This window comes from Maylandia zebra, linkage group LG23, assembly GCF_041146795.1.
Source record: "Maylandia zebra isolate NMK-2024a linkage group LG23, Mzebra_GT3a, whole genome shotgun sequence".
In the NCBI taxonomy this organism is placed as follows: domain Eukaryota; kingdom Metazoa; phylum Chordata; class Actinopteri; order Cichliformes; family Cichlidae; genus Maylandia; species Maylandia zebra.
In genome coordinates this window covers 10,238,450-10,262,458 of record NC_135188.1, presented here as the reverse complement: position 1 = coordinate 10,262,458, position 24,009 = coordinate 10,238,450, and the positions used below count along the sequence as shown (strand labels likewise).

At 40.4% G+C, this 24,009-nt stretch overlaps 1 protein-coding gene and 1 long non-coding RNA gene across 2 annotated transcripts; one reads left to right on the top strand and one right to left on the bottom strand.

Annotated features, from left to right (window-relative positions):
* The first annotated feature begins 436 nt into the window (after positions 1-436).
* On the top strand, positions 437-19,186 carry chd1l (chromodomain helicase DNA binding protein 1-like). The gene is made up of 25 exons (XM_004557049.5): positions 437-634; positions 846-958; positions 1,470-1,576; positions 1,663-1,774; positions 1,870-1,901; positions 2,423-2,504; positions 2,593-2,755; positions 2,938-3,093; positions 3,793-3,885; positions 4,033-4,129; positions 4,263-4,336; positions 4,505-4,615; positions 5,857-5,971; positions 10,923-11,076; positions 11,234-11,423; positions 13,180-13,325; positions 15,194-15,357; positions 15,458-15,654; positions 16,727-16,825; positions 16,914-16,984; positions 17,220-17,334; positions 18,120-18,228; positions 18,309-18,539; positions 18,730-18,811; positions 18,997-19,186. The coding sequence occupies exons 1-25, from the start codon at positions 541-543 to the stop codon at positions 19,117-19,119; spliced, it is 3,030 nt and encodes a 1,009-aa protein (XP_004557106.3). The 5' UTR covers positions 437-540; the 3' UTR covers positions 19,120-19,186.
* On the bottom strand, positions 7,308-10,057 carry LOC143414948 (uncharacterized). Its single transcript, XR_013095553.1, has 3 exons — positions 9,951-10,057; positions 7,738-7,806; positions 7,308-7,374 (listed from the first exon to the last, which is right to left on the bottom strand). It is a non-coding gene; the product is annotated as an uncharacterized LOC143414948 (long non-coding RNA).
* Positions 19,187-24,009: the final 4,823 nt, after the last annotated feature.

Below are 24,009 nucleotides of genomic sequence, written 5' to 3'. Positions count from 1 at the left end.
TGTAAAGTCTTTTTGTTGGACATTGGCTTCCTTTTCGCTCATTTTCAGTCCAGTCCTCGAACCCGTCCATTTAAAGAGGAATGTCTTTTGTTTTCTGAGGTCATGAGTAATTCAAGCATAAAAAAGACCCCGGGCTTCAGAGATTAACCAGTGTGACTTCTAGCAAAGAAAGCACCATTAAATTTTATTATCAGGCACTTAGTTACTAGCGACCTGTCACAAAAAGCCAAAGTTTGTAAAATGTGCAAATTCTTAATCGTTTCTAGAATTTAAAAACAGTTTCCCCCTTATATTCTGTAGTTGCATTTATGTTTGCATATATTTCCCGTTTTCCTAGCAAAATATAAAGAAATGAGCGTTGCTCAAGAAAGAAAACAAACTTTTGGCGAAGTTTAAAAAACCGCGCGCCTTTCCGTAGCGTCACGTGACCCAGTCAGGAAGCATAAACTGCATGAAAACAACAGTGGGAACTCGCATGTCTGTACATGTCTGCGATAAAGTCGTCTTTCGTATAAATTGCAGTCCTGCCGGTCAGCAAACATGTCGGACATTTTGGTGAGAATAAAAAACAGCATCGCGGAGAAAAAGAAGGCGGATGTTGCTCAAAGTGACCTGAAGAAATGGGGATTGAGAGGTAGAAAGGCTATTTTTAACCTGGACGACTGACCTGCAAAGTACATACAAACTTCAGGCTGTCTTCACTCATTCACAGTGACATGGCGTTTTCTGTGGATACAAACTAAACGCACTTAGAGCAGATTAATACACTTTCAGCGCCGTCCTACATGTAATTTTCAGAGATTATATTAAACGTGCTCCAGCGGTGATGATCTTTCTCCTCACAGGGATACAGCTGAGACCCTACCAGCTGGACGGGGTGCACTGGTTAACTCAGTGCCTGAAGAACCAGCAGGGATGCATCTTAGGAGACGAGATGGGCTTGGGTAAAACCTGCCAGGTATGACATCATCTGTTTACCTGTAATCCAGAGCCCTGGCATGGCTGGACAGTTTTTATATAGGCGGTGAGGCTTGGAGCATCTGTTACACTGGGGGTGCCCAGAAGTTGATTCTAAAAAGCCTCAGTGCCATGTGACATATCAATTGTGCCTTTCGTTATATTTTTTATAGCACTTTTCTGTCACTTGGACCTAACGTGACATTTGTATAATTACTATAATTACATTTATTTTAATGCAGTTTTTCTACTCCATAGGCTTACACCTTTATAACATTAGCATACACTGGATCAGAGCCAGTGCTCTTCAAAGTTAAGCAATGTTTCTCTGAAGAGAGATTCTTGGTTTCCAAGTGGCTTGTTAGACAAATTACACACTTTGCTTCAATTGAATGAGAAGTTTTCCCCTTATGTGTCACACACTCATGAATCTGACCATTTGGGGGCTGCTTTATATATGGCTTATTATTTACATGTTCTAACGGTGTCCTGGTCATCATGTATCCCTTCAGACAATCTCTCTGCTGGTGTACATGTCAGGGGCTCTCAGGAAGAAAGGACCATTTCTGGTGCTGAGCCCACTCTCTGTCCTGGAGAACTGGAGGAATGAGTTGGAAAGGTGGAGCTACATTAATCAGTAATTGCATTTCATTTGATAATGTGCTTTTAGCGCTGTCTGTAAACCTGTGTGTGCCTCGCTTTCAGCTTCGCTCCCTCACTGACGGTCCTGGTTTACAAAGGAGACAAAGAAAGGCGGACAGAGATCCAGCAGGAGGCGAACTCTCAGGACTTCCATGTTCTTCTCACTACATATGAGGTCGGAGGCTATTAAGTGAAAACAAAACAGGATAAGGTTTCACCTTTGTTAAAACTGATATATATATATATATTTTTTTTACCTGTTATTTCCAGCTGTGTCTCAAAGATGCTTCATTCTTGAAACGGTGAGTTTGTACTTATTCTTGATCTACATAAACTACTCTGGAAGCAATGTACTGTGAGGAAAATTTAACTGTGGGGTCCTAATACAAGTTTATATAGTTTTAAGCAAGAGGTGACAGAAAAAAGGACCAGTACCAACAGAGATATTGCTTTTAGGTCGCTCTGTGTCGGCTCTTCCCGGCCTTCACCCAGTAAGATCGGCTTAAACTGTAGTTATCTAGGTTAGCGACCTGTATGCCTGAGATGATCATGTTATTCTAGCCACACTACAAAACCAAGACTAGAAAAAACTGTCACAAACAAAGCTTTAATATTAGTCTGAAGCCTGTGTGTCTGTAGTAATCTACAGAGATTATTAGAGAGGGGTCATTCTTTTAAACGTGAGCCATTTTTAATATAAGCAATCCACCTTTGTATCAAATTATATGTGACAGAAGAAAAGGAAGAGAATAATGGTCTTTAAAGGTTTGTTCACTGAGAACAAAGTTTTCATGTGCTGATATTTCCCTGATCTCTTCCTCAGGTGGAAGTGGAAGGTGCTTGTGGTTGATGAAGCTCACAGGTTGAAGAATCAAAACTCGCTGTTGCACAAAACTTTGACAGAGGTACTAAGCAACACCTGGTTTGGGCAGATTTCTTCATTGTCTTTCCCTTGACCTCTTAAATCAGTTTGTTTGTGTTCTTCTCTTGTAGTTTTTCGTGGGATTCAGAGTCTTGCTGACAGGGACTCCCATTCAGAACAACCTGCAGGAGCTCTACTCCCTGCTGAGCTTCATCCAGCCCAATATCTTTATACCAGAAGACACAGACAGCTTTGTCAACTCTTACTCTGATGTACAAAGTCAGCCTGCGTTGGGTACGATACATAATTATAGCATAACAAAGCATAGCTTACATTCAGTGTTATTTCTGAGTCCATGCGTCTCTCCATATCCAAATAAATGTTTTGAAATATAATGGGTGAATATTGGTCACGAAAAAGTGGAGTACAGTAATGCACTGTAGGAACGCTAACCATGAATCTTATTACTTTTATAGCTGCTGAGCTCCAAAGCATCCTGGAGCCCTTCCTGCTCCGTAGAGTCAAGTCTCAGGTGGCCGTCGATCTGCCCAAGAAAACCGAGCTGGTGGTTTATCACGGCATGTCCGCTCTGCAGAAGAAATACTACAAAGCTGTTCTGATGAAGGATCTGGGTGAGACTTGGGCGCTATGGTGTGCTGTGTCATTTATAAATGCATTTTCTCTGCAGTACTTACCCTGCCTCTTTACTTATAGCATTAGCAAGAAAGCACCAGCTCAGCTTATCACTGATTTTTACAGTTGGCATAACAGACACTAAATCCTGACTTCTCTCTATCAGTTCTCTCTATTTTAGAGTTGGTTTTAAGGTTTTACTCATCACCTTAAAGAACTTCTGGGTCTGGTCTCCAGCTGTGTAGGAGAAATGTGCTATTTTTTTGTCTGTTCCAAAGTCGATGAATAAACCTGAAGGTGATCAAGGCACGAATATTCTGAGCTCTCATGGTTGCTTCATAGCTTTTATTATTAGTTTACTAGTTTTACTAGGGATGTTCCTGGCAACTAATTTCTCAGTCAACTAAACGAGGAACAAAAATGAGACTAACCAACTAGTCTACATCTAAGAAACACTCGGGTGTTAAGTTACATTTGAGAACCACCAAAAACTCATAACAAAGGCATTTTGTTATGTCCTTATGTCCTTGTTTCATGTCTTATAACTTTACACTGATTTTGTTGTTGTTTGATTTTGGCTTTTTCCACTTTGTAGGCTGTTTTTAAAGGTGCCAAGTGGAAATAATAGTTCTAATAGTATCTGTTTAGTGGCATCAGTCATTTGTAAATTCAATCTGCTTCTAAAACTCTTCTTTCAGAGGCTTTTGGAAATGACCAAGGCAGCAAAACTCGGTTGCTGAACATCTTGATGAACCTGAGGAAGTGTGTTGACCACCCTTATCTGTTTGACGGTGAGAGGTGCAGAGTGATGATGTAAAAAAGACTGGCTTTAGTTCTCTCTGCTACAGGAAAGACCTGAGGCGTAGGTGTGTTTTCAGTGGGACAGGATAAAGCCGCTTCCATTACATTCTATGTTTGTGTGTCTGTTTCTTGGATAGGAGTTGAGCCAGAGCCATTTGAGATGGGGGAACATCTCATTGAAGCCAGTGGAAAACTTTGTCTTTTGGACAGCATGCTGACATTCCTCCACAAAGGGTTTGCTGATGTGTTATTTGGCTCCACCTGGTGGTTTAGTGCGGCATTGCTGTAATGCTGTGATATTCTAAGTCACATATTCGTCTTTAAATTGAGTCTTACAATATTTGTGTTTTCATATCTGTGGTTGAAGGGGCCATCGGATCCTGCTGTTCTCTCAGATGACGAGGATGCTCGATATTCTCCAGGACTACATGGAGTACAGAGGTGAGTGAGAGTGAACATGAGGGGTTATTGTTCATTGACTTACTATTAATTGTTCTTAATGGCATGAATTAATTAGTAATTATTCTCATTCTTCATAATGGCAAACTTGAAAACCATTTGATTTATTCTTAGTTATAAATAAATGCTGAATTCAGCTTTTCTGTTCAGGTTACAGCTACGAACGTCTGGATGGGTCAGTCCGAGGGGAGGAACGAAACCTAGCAGTGAAAAACTTCAGCAGCAAAGATGTCTTCGTCTTTCTGCTCAGCACTAAAGCCGGTAAATAAAGCCCTGGTGTAGTATTTTCTTTGATATACTTATATATAAACTCATGTTAAACCGTTTCAAGTAATGAAGTCTATTCAAGTAATTCCTGTGAGTCAATAGCGCAGACTTCCGACTGATCTAAATGTTCAGTTTCAGTCAGGTTCTCCTTTTTTTCCTTTTTTAAAACCCTTTTTTTCACTCAATGAGTGCAGATATTCCTAATATGGTCATCAGAGGCACCGGAGCCCCACCCAGCTGCTGTCGGCAATCAGAAAAAAGGTGGAGGACCTAAAATTACTTGTTTCAGTCAGAGGATGAACTGAGGGGCTGCATTTTGAACTCGTGCAGAGCTGTTCTAGTAGAAGAATGGAAATGCAGAGCTGGGACAGAATAGGTTCTATTTAAGATATTCTTCAGACAAATGTCTGGATCTTTTGCTTTTTCATTTTACTGCAACATAACTAATATAACTCACTGGTAAATGTCACATGGAGAGCCCATACAAGAAGTGGCTGTTATTGGTTAGCCACAGAAAATTTCAGAGGGATGTTTAAGAAGCAGGTCTTTAGGCAGGAGGATGTGGAAAAAAGCTGGCATTTGTTTACAAAATGCAGCTTCAGAGCAAGCTACCACCTCTTCCCTCCCCTGCTACTCAATACCATATACTTCTGCGCTCTCAGCCTCACCTGCATGGGCAAGAAACGGGTAGACAAAACCTAAATAGTAGATCGGTCAAAGACGATCCTGAAAGAGATCCTGGTTCCTGCTAAAAAAAACCCAAACCTAAATAGGGATAGAAAGTCATCATATGATCCGCTATCACGCACCCCACTGGTTATGATTGGGAACTAGGCATATGAAAAGGGGAAGCAGTAACCCCTTCTACTGTAGACATTTTAGATGCCAAAAGTGCTGAGAGTGCATTTCACAAACAAGACTGTGGCAATTTTTAAGATAACACTTCTGTGAACTCTGCTGTAGATTCAGATATGCAGACAAGCCTGCAAGCTCAGCTTGAGCTGACTTTCTAACACAGAAGTGGCTGAGAGAGGAAAGGGGAGTGATGACAGGAGATAAGAGCTGCAGCAGAATGAAACGCCTGTGTAAATAAGGCCAGCATGTTTCCTGTCACAGATTATGATTTTCTTTAACCTGTTTACAGTAAATGCACCAATCCTACTGTTTCTTTATTGTGTGCACAAAAATCGAGAGCCACAATTTTCAGTTTTTGTTCTTTCCCTCTGTCTTTGCAGGGGGAGTAGGGATGAACCTGACAGCTGCTGACACTGTCATTTTTGTGGATAGTGACTTCAACCCTCAAAATGACTTGCAGGCTGCCGCACGCAGCCACCGGATTGGTCAGAACAGGTGAAGCATACGAGAAATGATTCCAAGCAGGATCCAATCGGTATTTCATTTAGGTGTCCTGAAAGTCGCACCGTTTCGCAAAGGGACGTGCAGCATTGACAGCACAAAGAAGTGGTGAAAACTTCTGCACGATGTCCTGTTTTGCTGAAGAAAATAACTATCTCATTAGGCTTATCTCTAGTTAGGTGTGAAAGAGTACTCCCTGCATGCAACCTAGCTATTGCACATCAATAAGGCTTCATAGGGATGCTTACAGAAAGCAACAAAATTGATGCAGCAGAGCGAGACAAAAATGTTAACACTTACTTTGGTAGTGTTTTTCCATATTTTTATTTTTTCCCATGCTGGGGAACAATGTCTGCGATATCTTTTGATTTATGTCGTAAAAACAAGTTAAACAAGCCAAGATTATGTTGCACACTCATCATTTCACAACCAGCAACATGAGGGCATTGCCAGAAGGTTCTCGTTGAAAGAATTCCTGCACCTCCTGAGCTGTCCTTGGCTGCTTTACTTTTACTCTGTGGTCCAGCTCACCTGAAACCATTTCCGTTGGGTTTAGGGTGGATGATTGTGAGTGGCAGGCCTGAAAGTGTGTTTTGGCTCATTATTAAGAAAAACAATTGAATTTTCATTGAACTTGTTAAGTCTTGCTGTAGTATCATGACTGTAGTATGAGTGCAGAGCTCCCCTTTTGTTTTTCTTTCATGCAGTAACTGTTGTTGAAATAACCGGACCAGTTCAGGCAGTGCAGTTCGTGTATTATGCAGAGACCAGCTTAAAATCGAATGAATTGTTAGAGGTGTCACGTTGATATACTGATCTGTTCACAACAAGCGAGAAAATATTCCACCTTAAAACTTAGTGGTTGTCGCTGTCTCCATTTAGCTTCTTATTAAAGATTATGTGTTATGTTGTTTCAATATTTATATAACCCTTTGTCCTCTGGTTAGACAGAAACTCTATATTTCTTTTAAAGAAATATATAGCTTTTAAAATATTTGTAGGATACGTTGCAAAAAATCAGGTGCAGGGTGGGGATCAACAGGTAGAGCATTCAGAGGTGAGGTACAAATACGGCTGATGGAGAGGGGCATACTGGCAAAGAACGAGATGAGTTCGGAGAGAAAGATATGATCTGTTGTTAGTTATTCGAATATTTTACATATTATAATATTTTGCACATATCTGCAAGTCGCAACACATCACACTACACCTCCAACAGCTGACCTTAAGAGTGGTTTCACCATGAACTTCAGGCGAATGCGCATCAAATCCGACTTTTTTGACCCTTTGCGACCCATATCCGATCACATCATTTAAACAGCATGGCCTACCTGAGTGTTGTCACTGACAAGGTCCATCCCTTCATGACCACAATGTACTCATCTTCTGCAGACCGCCTTTGGGATGTAGTGAAACAGGAGAATCATAGCATGGATGTGCAACTGGCAAACCCGCAACTGTGTGATGCCGTCATGTCAATAAGGACCAAAATCAAAGGAATGGTTGAATCCATGTGAAGTCAACTTGTGTTGCTAATCAGGAAAAGGCAGACTTTCGGTGCCATTAGAACTACTACTGCCTGTGCACAGTGGTCCAAAAGACCTTCCAGGAACAGCCAAGCTGTTTCCTAGAGAACTGATTGGTCAGTAGGCGATAATTTTGTACCTTTTGATCTCCAGTCATAAACCGCTGCAGAGCAGTTTAGGTCTGCAGCATATGTTATCATGGAAATGTACACAAGAACTTAACCGCCAAGTTACCTGGATACGTTCAAATCCTGCTTTGTAGTACACATCTGCGGTCTGCGAAACCATTTGTTCCGGATGTTCCTGATTAATGTAATCAGAGACAACAATAGAAAGTATATTTTTAAAGTAGCTGACTAAAAACTTCACAGGCACATCTATGAAGGTCATTGCTTTGAATTCAGGTGAAGAAGTAGTTAAGACTTGTTGTCGATTTCTCATAATAATGCTGCCTCTTTTATTATTGTTGGACGGATTGTTATCTCTTCCTTTCAGGATGTTGCAGGTGATTGAAACGTTCCGCAGGCTGTCTTTGGTCCTCGGTCATATTTCACCATTACATGTCACAATTTTTCCTTCAGCTGTCAGCCTTTTTTTAATGTTGCTGTAGTATCATGACTGTAGTATGAGTGCAGAGCTCCCCTTTTGTTTTTCTTTCATGCAGTAACTGTTGTTGAAATAACCGGACCAGTTCAGGCAGTGCAGTTCGTGCATTATGCAGAGACCAGCTTAAAATCGAATGAATTGTTAGAGGTGTCACGTTGATATACTGATCTGTTCACAACAAGCGAGAAAATATTCCACCTTAAAACTTAGTGGTTGTCGCTGTCTCCATTTAGCTTCTTATTAAAGATTATGTGTTATGTTGTTTCAATATTTATATAACCCTTTGTCCTCTGGTTAGACAGAAACTCTATATTTCTTTTAAAGAAATATATAGCTTTTAAAATATTTGTAGGATACGTTGCAAAAAATCAGGTGCAGGGTGGGGATCAACAGGTAGAGCATTCAGAGGTGAGGTACAAATACGGCTGATGGAGAGGGGCATACTGGCAAAGAACGAGATGAGTTCGGAGAGAAAGATATGATCTGTTGTTAGTTATTCGAATATTTTACATATTATAATATTTTGCACATATCTGCAAGTCGCAACACATCACACTACACCTCCAACAGCTGACCTTAAGAGTGGTTTCACCATGAACTTCAGGCGAATGCGCATCAAATCCGACTTTTTTGACCCTTTGCGACCCATATCCGATCATGGTATGACAGTGTGAACAGCACAAATCTGATATTTTCAAATCCGATCTGGGTCACTTTCGTATGTGGTACTGAATCCGATACATATCTGATGTTTTAGAAAGCGACTGCTGTTTGAACGGTCACGTCGCATTAAATCAGTCTTCTACGTCACTGACACAAGACAGACGCCAAATATCAGCGCCCAAGAAGACATCGCGAACGCTTGCTGGCCATCCAGTGAAACTGTTTGGAAGACAACGTTGGAGAAACGTGAACATTTTATTTGTACTGTATAATCTGCAGATTCTGACAGAAATCTGCAACTATCGCTCCTCTCTAAAACCGCAATAAGGATAATTATTAGGCCATATCTAAATAACTTGATAACTTAAAGCAAAATTGGGAAATGTAAAGTCCGAAACAAGTCTTTATATTAACAGCCATCAGTCAAATAACACTGTTTGGTCTGGGTCTAAACAGAGCGCGTTGTGTGTGACGTCTTCTTTTGCGCATGCGTTTTATTTGTAGTGTGAACAAGCAGACAAAAAAATCGGATTTGATCCAAAAATTGGATTTGAGCATTAAGACCTGCAGTATGAACGTAGCCTAAGTTTCGATTAAATGATCTACTTGGTCTTCATGTCTTTTTTCTCTTGTGGTGGTCTTCATTAAAGGGGACATGAAACACTACACATATAAAGGTTATTTATAACACTGAGACCTACTCTCAACTGACATAGATGTAACACTGTCTGTGAAACTGGATTTAAGAAATAAATACCTAAAGTTAAACATCTTTAACACCATCTTCTGTCAGTAAATGACGTTAACCGGTTGGTTGGTTGCAGCTAATAAACTTACATTAGTTTCTGTTAGCTAACTAGTGACAGAACCGATAACTCCAAGAAGAGCAAGGAGACTAAAAATAAAAACAACTAAAAATCAGTCTAAAGGGGTCATTTTTGTGTTGCTACAATGAGTTTTATGTTACGTTGTTTACTTTCACTCTCCGTCTCGTTAGCAGTATCTGGCTCCCCGCTGTTTGGCTAGCTGCACTCAAGGGGGAAAATCGAGCTGTTAGCCGTAATATTCGGGTTTGTTACGCACTTTATAAATGAGGACTGCGTGGAGGTGGAGGAGAGCCTGTTTGATCCAGGTGTGAGGTGATTCACCGGACCGACAAGCTGGTGTTAGAAACTCACATTTTTCCTCGTCTGGCCAAGTAAGGGGCGCAGTCAGCTGATGCGATCAAAACTATTTTATGCAGTAAAAAAATCTTTCTTTTCCCACGAGCACATCCAGTTTACAACATAACAGCACTACATGCACACCACAAACATAACTGTGTTTCTTACTGAAGCACGATTGGATATCCTAACAGTATGTCTGTAGGAAAAGTAGGCCGATGCGTGCCATGGACAAAACAACAATAAAAAATCTGTCACTTTTTAAAATAAAATGTAAATTAGCCTTTATATGTGTTGCGTTTCATGTCCCCTTTGATGGCTTTTGTGACTGAACTTGAAAGGTTTTTGAAGTGTTCTGGACTAACAGACTTTCATGTTTTAAGGTAGTATTAGTCGGTTGTTCTCCTTAACATTGTGGGGGTGTTTGCTGTATACCAACACTGCCTTGGCATGACACTGTCAGTCTGGCATCAGTCAGCTAGACTGCTGACTTGGCTGCCATACTCGGCTCTGACTTAGCCAGTAGATATCAGGTCCAAGAGATCTGTTTACGTCCGTAATGACTGTAAATTTGTTTCAGAACAAGGCTAGATAATAACCCATACTTATCGTGAATTTCAGCAAATGTAGACTCTCTTTTGCGCCACATAGACTGTATGTAATCAAATCTCAGACATGATTGGTTAATAGATCTCCAACCACTGTATATGTACCTACATTTACAGTCTCAGACTGCTGCAGTTGAATTTATATACGTTTATCCTTTCAGTTTGATTCACCTAACTTTTAGTCTATTTTTATTACATTTTCTATTGTATGAGTGTGAAGCACTTTGCAGTAATCTACAGGAAATGAGCTATAAAAGTAAAGATTAATTGACTGATTGATTATGGGTAGCTTGAGCTTTACTCTATGAATTTAACAATTCTCAACTTAATGGAAGTTCAATGTGATGTTGGGGTTCAATATTTGAATGATTTCCTACAGGCCTGTGAAAGTGATCCGCCTCCTGGCACGAGACACTGTGGAGGAGATCATGTACTCTCGCGCTGTGTCCAAGTTGCAGCTCACCAACACTGTTATTGAAGAAGGCCGCTTCTCTTTACTGGATCAAGCTCAGTCAGCTGCAGGAGGGCTGCAGGTTTGTGAGCTTTAAATCACTGAAAATAAATTCTATCACTGCAGGATAATCCCTGATAATCTCTGAATCCTTCAGTGCTCAGTTTACTGTGTGTCCGCTTTGTATGAAAACCTCTCCAGTTTTCACCTCCTCTGCTCACATTTCCTCTTCGGCACAGCTAAGCGAGATCTTGAAGTTTGGCATTGATAAGCTTTTGTCATCTGATGAGAGCTCCATACAAGATGTGAAACTGGAGAAGATCCTTGGCCTGTCACATAATGGTCATTGGGTGGATGATGAGGACTACTCCCAGCATGAAGAAAATGAAGAGGATGATGAAGGGAAAGGATCTGAAGCTGACGGGCAGAGTATGTTTCATTATAGTGTACATGTTGAAATCTCAAATCACTATGGGCTATTCTTAGTGTGCGAATTTCAAAAACTACTAATATAATGTAACTGGTGTGGTATAGCGAACATGTTGTTCCTGCATGTAAGCGACTCCGTCTTACTTTTGGTTCTTGAACTGCAAACCACAGAGGAGAAAACACCCAAGATTGCTTCTCTTGGGCTCATCACTAGAGGTTGCAAAGAAAACAGAGGAAATCTGCAAATCACTTTAGGTTAGGAGTGACAAATTTAGTTTCACATAGGGCTGCAAGAGAAAATGAGAATCACATTGAGAGTAAGACAGATAAGTGTTCAAATACAGTCCTATAAAAATAAAAAAGGTAAAAACAACCTTACTTCTTCCATAGGGATTAAAAGGGTACATTGCAGCCAGGTGCTGCTTATCGAATGTAGTATAAAAGCAGAGATTTTACCAGTTTTCTGTTGTGGTATATTGAGGTGTGTGTTAACACAATGCCACAGCCTTTCCAGGAGTGGATGTCCCAGTAAATTCACCTTGAAGTTCATGACAGTACAGTTAGAAAAACATGGAAGAATCCTGGAAGGATTACCAGGAGAAAACATCTTCTCTCTACGGCATCACAGCTTAGGTTTGCAAACCTGCATCAGCCCAAACCACAAGACTTGGGCAACAACATCTTTTGACTGAAGACACCCAATTGGAGGTGTTTGGCATAATGCACGGCGCCATGTTTGTCACAAATACCTATTGCATGCTGTCAATCGTGGCGGAGGCATGATGATCCGGGCTCGTTTTGCAGCCACAGCATCAGGGAACATTGCAGTCAGTGACTCGTCCATGAACTCCTCTGTATAACAAAGTATTCTAGAGTCAAATATGAGGCTGGCTGCCTGACCGAAGCTGGGTCATGCAGAAGGACAATGATCTCAAACACAGCAGCAAATCTACGGCAGAATGTCTGAAAAGGTAAAGAATCAAGGCGTTACAACTCAACCTGAAGACCTTCCAAGAACTAGATTATTTTTATATTATATATTAAAACCAGTCATCCCCCCCCCTCATACAGCTGAAGCCTAACAGCTAACTAACACAGCATGGCATAACTGGCAATGAGTGGGTACTTTTTTTTTTCTTTTTTTTTTACCATGAAGAAAGGCCCGTTTACTGATGTGTCATAAAATGACGGCTGTTTTTAAATGATATAATTTGTATCATCATTTTGAATTCAAACACCAGCAGAGATACTGAGTCATGGACAGCAAAGAGGGGCGGGAAGGTGCTCCGTCAAAAAGACACAAATCTAGAGCAAAATAAGTTTGAACCCATCTCAAAGTGACGACTCTGTAAAAGGAAGTCTCACCGCAGCACAGGAAATGAAAGTCAGGGAGGCCATTAAGAAGATGATTTTTCTGAGAAAGTGTTTCGGGTGTAATGTGCAGCAAATTTCATCCCAATAAATTAGATGATTCCATAAAATTTTCCTCACGGGCAACGAGATAAGTTTAAGTAGAGAAAAATGGGCTTTTGACAAAATGAAAGCAGGACAAACTAAATATGTCTTGCCCCCGATGTGATTCTCATTTCTCTCGTGTCCCTTAAGTTTGACACCTCCATTAAAAGCCTTTAAAGAAGCCAGGAGCCTGTTAGTTTACATGCAGATTTTGACCTCCTCTGTGCTTCATCACAGCCGACATAGTCTTTTCTCTCTTTGTGATGATTATCTCAAACCTCTGTCCCCTCTGCTCCTTTAGACCACCTGTACTTCTTTGAGGGGAAAGACTACAGTAAGGACCCCAGCTCTGAGGACCAGAAGAGCTTTGATCGTTTGTTGGAGGAGCAGCTGACCGGGTTTCAGAGAGCAGCAGGAGAGGGACGAGCTCTGCGACACAAAACTGGAGTAAGACGCCCCGACTTTAAATTAAAACAGAATTATCTTTGTAAGGACATGCATCCCACATGAGGTTAGTTATGTATAGACAGAATGCTGAAAACTTAAAAGAAATTAGCCATGTTAGACACTCATCGTGGCTCTGCAGTTTAAAGTTAATTAGCAGACGAGGAACACTTGGACGGAGGACACATCCACCCCCATGAAAAATGAAGGGAACACTGTGATGATCACAGTGTAACACAGTCTGTAAGATGTTGGGGACATCAATCAGTTCGGTCCTGACAGACTTTTTTCTAGTTTTGCTTTTTGCTCGTGTCCTCGTCGCTACCACAACATGTGGGCGTAACGATAGAGGTGCAGGCTGGTGGTGTAATGGCGTGCTTTGGGCCCCTAAGTACCAGCTGAACATCATTTAAACAGCATGGCCTACCTGAGTGTTGTCACTGACAAGGTCCATCCCTTCATGACCACAATGTACTCATCTTCTGCAGACCGCCTTTGGGATGTAGTGAAACAGGAGAATCATAGCATGGATGTGCAACCGGCAAACCCGCAACTGTGTGATGCCGTCATGTCAATAAGGACCAAAATCAAAGGAATGGTTGAATCCATGTGAAGTCAACTTGTGTTGCTAATCAGGAAAAGGCAGACTTTCGGTGCCATTAGAACTACTACTGCCTGTGCACAGTGGTCCAAAAGACCTTCCAGGAACAGCCAAGCTGTTTCCTAGAGAACTGATTGGTCAGTAGGCGATAATTTTGTACCTTTTGATCTCCAGTCATAAACCGCTGCAGAGCAGTTTAGGTCTGCAGCATATGTTATCATGGAAATGTACACAAGAACTTAACCGCCAAGTTACCTGGATACGTTCAAATCCTGCTTTGTAGTACACATCTGCGGTCTGCGAAACCATTTGTTCCGGATGTTCCTGATTAATGTAATCAGAGACAACAATAGAAAGTATATTTTTAAAGTAGCTGACTAAAAACTTCACAGGCACATCTATGAAGGTCATTGCTTTGAATTCAGGTGAAGAAGTAGTTTAGACTTGTTGTCGATTTCTCATAATAATGCTGCCTCTTTTATTATTGTTGGACGGATTGTTATCTCTTCCTTTCAGGATGTTGCAGGTGATTGAAACGTTCCGCAGGCTGTTTTTGGTCCTCGGTCATATTTCACCATTACATGTCACAATTTTTCCTTCAGCTGTCAGCCTTTTTTTAATGTTATCAAAAGTGAATACCAGTTAAAACCTATTTTAATCACAAGATTCTTGTTGCCTTGGGTTTTTTCCCTACCACACTCAGTGTTGTAGCTCCTATGGGACCGGGTTGTTAACTCTGGAGGAGCTGTAGCTTTAACATCGCTAACGAGAGCATTATAGTTAACGAAAACTAACTAAGCTAGTTTTTGTTAACTTTGCTAAATATTCAAACACTGTCACATTGGTAGATGTGTTTATTGAGAATGGGATCACCGCAGGACTGACAGTCAACAGTTAGAAAGCTTTGTTTATATTATAAATTCTACTTTCTTACATTTTGCGCCTGACAAATATTATCCACCTCAAAATTCTCCAAATACCAAAGCGATTACTGAAACTCATAAAATCTCAACTGAAATTAAACTGCACAAATAAAAAAATGGAAAATGGATCAAATGTATACTCTGGACTGAGCAACATTTAATTGACTTTAATTTTATCTGTGGGTTGATTTGAATGACTATTACAGGAAATCCCAGCAACCACAAAAACCCAGGCTTTCAGTGTTACTTAAAGGATGGATACAAAGCAGCCTCACATGTTTTCTTACGCTGATAATCCCAGTGTTGCAAGCGTTATATGAGTGTGATTTTTCTCGATGGGTTCTCAGGTTTCACTGTCGGTAGCCCTTGGGATTCCAACGAGGAAGAGGAAGCCTGTCACGGAGGCTGAGCTGGAGCTGAGGCGGCAGAGGAGGGAGGAGGCTGCAGCCAAGAGAGCCAAAATGCAGGAGGAGATGAAGAAGAAGCAGGAAGAGCAGAAATACAAGAAAAAGTAAAGATTTATTAGTTTATTTGCTTTTTTAAAACAATTCTGAGACTTCTTTTGCACAAACAGTTTTTCCCTTTATTTGACTTGTGGGTTCGTTGTGCAGAATGGCCTGGTGGGAGTCCTGCGGGTACAGATCTCGGTGCCTGCCGTCTGTGGACAGTGAGGAAGAGGAGGAAGAAGAGGAGGATGGCAGCAGCATGTGCTCCACAGACTCTGACAGCACGGATATCCACTATGTTCTGGGGGATGTTACTCATCCTCACACCGCCCGGGGAGACGCCATCATCGTCCACTGCGTTGGTACGTGCCCCATTTTCAAATCAAATCAAATCAAATCACTTTTTATTGTCACATCACATGTGCAGGCACACTGGCACAGCACATGCGAGTGAAATTCTTGTGTGCGAGCCCCACAAGCAACAGAGATGTGCAAACACAACAACACAAACGAGCAAAATACAAGAATGGCCAACCTGAAACTAATAAATATATGTACAATTTTTCTTGTTACTTCGTAAACTGACACATTAGAATTTTTTTAATTCAGTGTGCGCTTTGTAGGAACTATAGATGGATATGGACATTACATGATGTCACCTTTCGGTACAGGTACAGGTGCTAAGTAATAAGCTAAGACCAAGAATTATTTTCACCAGAATTAAAGCACAAACTTCAGCTCCTCATATGGTCTGGTGAGTAAAACATATGATGTGCATTGGATTAAAAATCCTCCAAAAAACACCAACAGTGGAGAGGTTGAACCTGAATAAGACTGTCAGGACAGCTGTCAGTCACAGTAACCACATCCTTAGCATTAAGTCTCTCAGTTTTAGGAGGCTACTAGATAATTACCTGTTATTACAGTGTGATACACTAAAAGCCCTGACTTATAGTGCAAAAGTTAACAAAAAAGTACAAAATTGATCATTTTCTTGTGCAAAGCAAATAAGAACTACTGAACGACTCACTAATGGAAATAGGAAAGAAAAAAAAAGTCTGTTGAGCAGACCCTAACCAACGGTTTCTACCTTAGAGAAGCTGATTAATGCCAACATGGTGCCAAACAGGCCTCTGTAGAGAGAAAGATTTATCTTACACAAAAGAGAACTAGATCTGTACCAGTTGCAGCAGGACTGAATGTTGGATTGCGTAAAAGAACCTGGTGTGAAAACTTTGATGTCGTGCAAAGTCTTAAATAATACCTTAATTTATCAGTTCAAACCAAAACAACTGGCAACATGTCAGATGGTAACTTTGCCACGATATGATGCAGGTGTGGCTTTTAATTAGTGTTTGGTGCGCCTTGGGCACAATAAGTTTGAAAACCAAACCACAGCATGTGTTATTTACCAAAGTAGTGATTCCTGTGTAGATGACTCAGGTCGGTGGGGAAGAGGAGGTCTGTTTACAGCACTGGAGGTGAGATCAGACGAGCCGCGAAAGCAGTATGAGTTAGCTGGAAAGATGAAAGGTAAGATTGACAGTAAAAAAGCATTTTATTTCTTCTTTGGTGGTCTGACTGAAGAATGAGTCACAAAATTAAATATGATTTGTTTCAGATTTGGATCTTGGAAGTGTGCTTCTGTTCCCAATTAATGACAAACAGTCCAGATTGAACAGCCAAGATCAAGTAGGTTCTGGTTGAAGAACTCTGCTGCATAAAACACCCTGAATGTCTTAAAAAACATGCTTGTTTCACAATATTTTTTGTTTCTTTGCAGTAGTAGTGATCAGTTGTGTGATATACCTGCTTTGGGTTAATGTGTGGTGACAGGCTTGCAAAGCTGTGAGGAACAGCACTCAGTGCCATGCAACAGTGATCAGATAATGTGTTGATCAGCTTCCATCTCCTTCCTGTCACCCAGTTAGCCCTAATAGTGGCACAGCAGCGAGACAAAGCCAACAACTTGTCTGGGATCTTTCTGAGTGCTCTGGATGAAGGCCTGAAGAAGATTTACAAAGCGGCCAAAAGAACCAAGGGTGCAGTAAAGCATTTCATGCTATTTTAATACAAAAAAGTGTGAAATGTCTTTTTTTTGTTTTCATGTAGCCTGAGACTGGTGAAATTGTGAAAAAAATTTTTTTAAGTGTCAAGTCAGCAGTGCTCACATAAACCCTTGTAAAGGTTCGAATAATAACCGAACACCTTACAGTAATAACACACCTTGAAAATGATGCGTTATTACTGTAAGACCTGATTGGCAGGATTTACAGGACGTGCTGTGTGCCATCTGATGTGTGCACGCACAAATTCTTACAAACACAACTGCAGAAGAACAACCAATGAAGCGGGAATTTAGATTTCCTCTAGTTATGTTGCACGCTAGATGAACTGATTAAAAGACTTTGCACTCGCTGCTTTTGCTGTTTGTGCCCCAAAATCAACCGATACCTTTAAGAAACTCGTAAAGACGCTTCTTAAATCTTACATTTAGTAATCGAGGCACAGCTGTGCACATTATCAAACCAGGTTTGTTTTCTTTCTCCCTCTCTTCTCTCTTTGGCTCAATAGGTCTTTATTGCAAATACTCTTCTTTTTTTATGCCTCTTAAATTCTTTGTGACTTGATTATTATTTCTCCTCATGTCCTTTGAACCTTTACACGTGATACTGGGCTACAAATAAATTGGCTTGACTTAATTCTCATTCACCACAGTGTTTTCTTATTGTTGTAACCCTCTGCACTAAAATACTTTCAATGGTAAAGACTGCAGGAGGCTACTGCTAACAGCCACTAACCCTTGTTGTCTTTTTCCCACACAAAGCAAGTGTTCATCTTCCACGTATCGGTCACGCTACCAAAGGTTTCAACTGGTACGGCACAGAGAGGCTCATCAGGAAGCACCTTGCTTCCAGAGGCATCCCCACATTCATGTATCTTTTAGTGCTTTCAGAGCATGGACTCAGTAGTAGTAGTTGTGATGTCTGTAATCTTCTCTTAACCAAACTTTCAGATACTATCATAGCAGAAATGTCAAGAACACAGCTATACCCCAGACATCCACTTCAGCATCCTCCCCGGGGCTACAGTTGCAAAATTCTGATGACACCGACTCTGCAACCTCCGGGCCCTCGGCTACACTCCAGAGCCCTGCAGACCTCCCTAGTTTCATGAACGGGGTCCGTGTGTTTTTCTACAACTTGCCTGCATCAGAGAGGAAGAGGCTGGCCCGCTATCTTATCACATATCCTTTAATACTGGTTGCCACAGCTTGGTGTTTTAACAGTTACTGTCTCCTGCGTGCTTTCATCTGCGGCAGTTTGTGTGGTTTTGTTGAGAAAAGAGCCCGAAAGCTTAAAAGCCACAATTGCGAACTACAGAGGTGTGGTACGATGCTCAAATAATGTTATAACTCCTCCTTAGCTGAAGTGCACTTATGATGGAGATGAGGAGGAGATCATGAGTCCGGATGTCACCCACATAGTAGCAGAGGTGGAGAACAACATCCACTCACAGGTTAGTGTCATGGTAACTCTCACTGATGCTTATCTGACGTTTGACATACATAATCTTTTCCAGTAATGTTTATTTGTCGAGGTGGGGCGGAAAGAGTTACGAGGCATTTTCTTGAGGCAGATTAAATTTCTTTAGGTTGTAAACGATGTAAATTAAATACTATCTCTTTGTTTTGTTCGAACCAGGAGCTCCAGGATCTGCTGCGTCAGTACAGTCAGGCTGTTCCTGTGCAGAGGGCCTGGCTCGAGTCCTGCTTTTCCAAACAAACAAGAATCAACACTGCACAGTACCTACATAAGCTCAGATAACACACTGTTTTATTGGTGTGTTTTTAAATTACGTCATTAAATTGGGCTTCGTCACAATGAACTCTGAGTTCACTGTTGGATGCTTGACACATAGTGCAGATCATTTGATAGCTATTAAAATTGATTATCTTTAAGCAGCATAAGGAGTAAACGAACAACAACAAAGGAGGAGGTTTGATGTGTTTTACATAAATACATTACTAGGTTTAAAAGAAATATAAATGACACAAAATCATTCATACACCTAATTTTGTCAATTCAGGCTCACGGGGCATAGCCTGTCCCAGCTGTCATCCCTCGACAGGGCACCAGTGCATCATCGGGCCGGCGCACAGAGACAGACAACCATTCATACCTACTGCCAATTTACATGATTCCAAACATTCTTTACAAATAAATAACTGCAAAGTGGGGTGTGCGTAATTATTCAGCCCCCCTTTGGTCTGAGTGCAGTCAGTTGCCCATAGCAATGTCTATGGGCAACTGAGAGAGACCATAGAGACCTGATGAGTGCTAATGACTAAATAGAGTGCACCTGTGTGTAATCTAAGGTCAGTACAAATACAGCTGCTCTGTGACGGCCTCAGAGGTTGTCTAAGAGAATATTGGGAGCAACAACACCATGAAGTCCAAAGAACACACCAGACAGGTCAGGGATAAAGTTATTGAGAAATTTAAAGCAGGCTTAGGCTACAAAAAGATTTCCCAAGCCTTGAACATCCCACGGAGCACTGTTCAAGCGATCATTCAGAAATGGAAGAAGTATGGCACAACTGTAAACCTACCAAGAAAAGGCCGTCCACCTAAACTCACAGGCCGAACAAGGCTGATCAGAAATGCAGCCAAGAGGCCCATGGTGACTCTGGACGAGCTGCAGAGATCTACAGCTCAGCTGGGGGAATCTGTCCATAGGACTACTATTAGTCGTGCACTGCACAAAGTTGGCCTTTATGGAAGAGTGGCAAGAAGAAAGCCATTGTTAACAGAAAACCATAAGAAGTCCCATTTGCAGTTTGCCACAAGCCATGTGGGGGACACAGCAAACATGTGGAAGAAGGTGCTCTGGTCAGATGAGACCAAAATGGAACTTTTTGACCAAAATGCAAAACGCTATGTGTGGCAGAAAACCAACACTGCACATCACTCTGAACACACCATCCCCACTGTCAAATATGGTGGTGGCAGCATCATGCTCTGGGGGTGCTTCTCTTCAGCAGGGACAGGGAAGCTGGTCAGAGTTGATGGGAAGATGGATGGAGCCAAATACAGGGCAATCTTGGAGGAAAACCTCTTGGATTCTGCAAAAGACTTGAGACTGGGGCGGAGGTTCACCTTCCAGCAGGACAACGACCCTAAACATAAAGCCAGGGCAACAATGGAATGGTTTAAAACAAAACATATCCATGTGTTAGACTGGCCCAGTCAAAGTCCAGATCTAAATCCAATCGAGAATATGTGGCAAAATCTGAAAACTGCTGTTCACAAACGCTGTCCATCTAATCTGAGCTGGAGCTGTTTTGCAAAGAAGAATGGGCAAAGATTTCAGTCTCTAGATGTGCAAAGCTGGTAGAGACATGCCCTAAAAGACTGGCAGCTGTAATTGCAGCAAAAGGTGGTTCTACAAAGTATTGACTCAGGAGGCTGAATAATTACGCACACCCCACTTTGCAGTTATTTATTTGTGAAAAATGTTTGGAATCATGTATGATTTTCGTTCCACTTCTCACGTGTACACCACGTTGTGTTGGTCTTTCACGTGGAATTCCATTAAAATTGATTCATGTTTGTGGCTGTGATGTGACAAAATGTGGGAAAATTCAAGGGGGCCGAATACTTTTGCAAGCCACTGTAGAAACACAAATTAACCTAACATGCATGTCTCTGAAACCTGTGCAAACAGAAATGTGAATTTAAACTGTGTAGTTTGAATTCACATCCAGTTGCAGATATGAGACATCTACAAGCTCGTTTTTAACAAAAATCAACTAACGTGGAACTATTTTAGGCTCTGAGTGACTCTGACTAAAAGAGAATGAGCCATTCTGAAGTGGACCTAATCTGCTCCTTTCCATCTCTGCATTTTTGCTACTTTGAACTCTACTAAAGTAGCTTTGCACTATTCACTACTGAAAAAATATAGCTTGCTTCTCTCCCTATAAGAGAAATTTGTTTTGATTGGCTGTCTCTCACAAATAGAAGTTTTGATCAACAGGTAGGAGGTGCTTCTGGGCTGCTGTGACCATATTATCACTATCCCTCTGTCACTGACATCATACTTAGCTGCAGGCAGGTTTTTCCCCACTCTCGTTGTTTAGAGAAGTCTGAGGCCTGAGCTCACGGGAATTACTGGAAACTGCATTTATCCTGCATGAAGAGTAGATTATTAACTGGTGAGTTTTTCTAAATCTCCTCTTGGACACAAATTTACCCCTTCATGATCTTATTACACTTAGATTCAAATCAAATTCAAATTTTATTTGTCACGTACACAGTCATACACAGTACGATATGCAGTGAAATGCTTAGACAACTGCTCGTGACCTAAAGGGAAAAAAAAGGAAAAGGCTATGAATAAGATAGGAAATAAATATGAAAAATTAAAAAGGGTAAATTTAAATAAGGAAGGAATAAAATATAAATTAAGGTTAAAAATGAAATAACTGTACAACACAAATTAGAATGAAGGGTAAATTTAACTGGGAAAGAATAAGATAAAATATATAAATTAAATTAAAGTTGAAAATAAATTAACTGTACAACAAAATACACAATACACAGTATAGAACTATATAAGAATGTATGAAGAAATATAAATAAATAAATAAATATATACACAATAACAGCAGCTGTACAAGTATTAACTGGAAATGAAGAATATAGTGACCAGTGTTGTGCAATCCACATTATGTCTTGTGCAGTGCAAATATGCTTAAAGTGATTTGGAAGATTCTTGGTGTAGGTGATCACTGAGCTCAGGTTTCTCTTAATTTTCATGAAAGTTTTGTCGCATCCAATTTGATCAAATCTTTATGACCACAGACAAACAGTGAGATGACTGGACAGATGCGGGTATAGGCTGAATATCTATGATAAAGAAACGGGTGAGGCAACTTCAAGTTGTATAGGAAGGGGAAAAAACGATCCTAATGTAACTATAGATCTATTATACGGGTTCATATCCTTTACACTTTGACCTTGACCTGAGGCATCTCAGCATCCAAGTGATTTCTGGTTTGCAGAATAAAATTCTGTGCTTGCTTTTAAGATTTTAAGGCAGTTTCAGTGTCTCTAATAACATTTTATTAGATTATAAACTCCTTTATCAATAGTCTTACTTATGAAGGTTACACTTAACATAGTCTTGTCGTAAGTTATTTTAGTTACGTTTTCAGGGATTCCTTGACTCCATATTAAATCTTCCTTCAAAATAAGATAGTGTGAAACCGAAAAGAACCAAATTTCTTTTTCCATCACTGAATGATTTTTTTTTTTAGTAAAAGTAATTTATTTTTATTGATTTTTTTTGCATATTTAGAAAAAAATCCTGTAATTTTTTGTGCCACACTCCAAAGAGGAAACTTTTCAACAGAACATCTAATGAGCAAATAAACGGGTTTTAAGATGTTGGACTTTGTGTTTTGTTGTTAGTTTTGATGAATTCAGGTGTTTTGTTTTCTGGGTGGGAAGAAAGTCATGATGTGTATCTACTATCATTAAAGAACTGTAGATTACAGTTTAATTATCTATTAATTTAGAGTAACTTTACCATTAAACAATGAAATGGTGATTACATGTTTTCTAACTAATAATGATGAAATTTGCTAGTTACATTTCTGTAAAAACAGAGGAAAAAAATGTCAGAGTGGAAAAAACAGCTCTTTGCACTGGAGCTTTGCTTTCTCTGTACTTAAGCACTGTGAAAATTGTGGTACCTACAGCAGGAGTGCTGTCAGGACACGCCCATACATGGCGAATGATATCATATGAAATGCGATATCATAACATAAATACATGTAAACAATCACTAATCAAATTTGATTAAAAAAACACTTCTGTTTTGAAGTTTATCCCCAAATAAGTAGGTTTAAGTTATTATGAAATCTATTCTTCTGTTGCAGAATTCTCATAGTTTTGTATTCAGAATTTTATTCTTCTTATAATTTGCAAACAGCTACAGTCTCAGAGATACATAGTGTCTGCCATGATGCAAATACTGCAGCAGGATGGGCCTCTCAGAATACTACCCAAACCACAACCTTTTACTAAACCTAACCAAAAAAACAAGTGAAAGCAAAACTGAACAGGATAGGAACTGCAGTCTGCATGTTTACAGTCTTGTGATCTATACCCCACCCCCCATCATGCCTGCCTATTTACATAAACTTTAAAGCAGGTGTAAACACACCAATGAGACAAACAGGACCAGATTTAAGCATATGGATGCATCACCTTTCTGCACTCTGAAGTCTTAGGGTTATTAGTATAGTACAAACATATGATTTATGAGAAAAATTACTTCTGTAGCGATTTACAAAACATTTTCTATTAGCTGAAACTGACCACCATTAGAGATCAGCCGTTCCCAAAGTCAAATATCAAAGCCAAAACGTGGCCCTCTTTTAATTCTTAAGTTTTAACAGCAAGTTTTAGGATCATCTGGTCCTTCTCGGGTGTTAAGATTAATTAAATACAACCTCAGATGAACAGCAAAACATGACGTGTTACACGCTGACATTATTTATCTAACAGACTAAACCAAAATGCAGAAGCACTGTGTGAAAAGCTAAGTAGACGCCATGCTTCTAAAACCACCCTCAGCAGCCATAAGTTGAAGTCATTGTTTTCTGTGTAACATTTTCAGCCTCTCACATCGCTGTGGAGGAATTTCGA

What these genes read in the sequence shown, in the direction of transcription:
- chd1l (XM_004557049.5), top strand. Translation starts at nt 541, where the DNA reads ATGTCGGACATTTTGGTGAGAATAAAAAACAGCATCGCGGAGAAAAAG. An exon ending in TGGAGGAATGAGTTGGAAAG is followed by an intron (nt 1,577 to 1,662) that starts GTGGAGCTACAT and finishes CCTCGCTTTCAG; the next exon opens with CTTCGCTCCCTCACTGACGG. An exon ending in TTCTTCTCACTACATATGAG is followed by an intron (nt 1,775 to 1,869) that starts GTCGGAGGCTAT and finishes TGTTATTTCCAG; the next exon opens with CTGTGTCTCAAAGATGCTTC.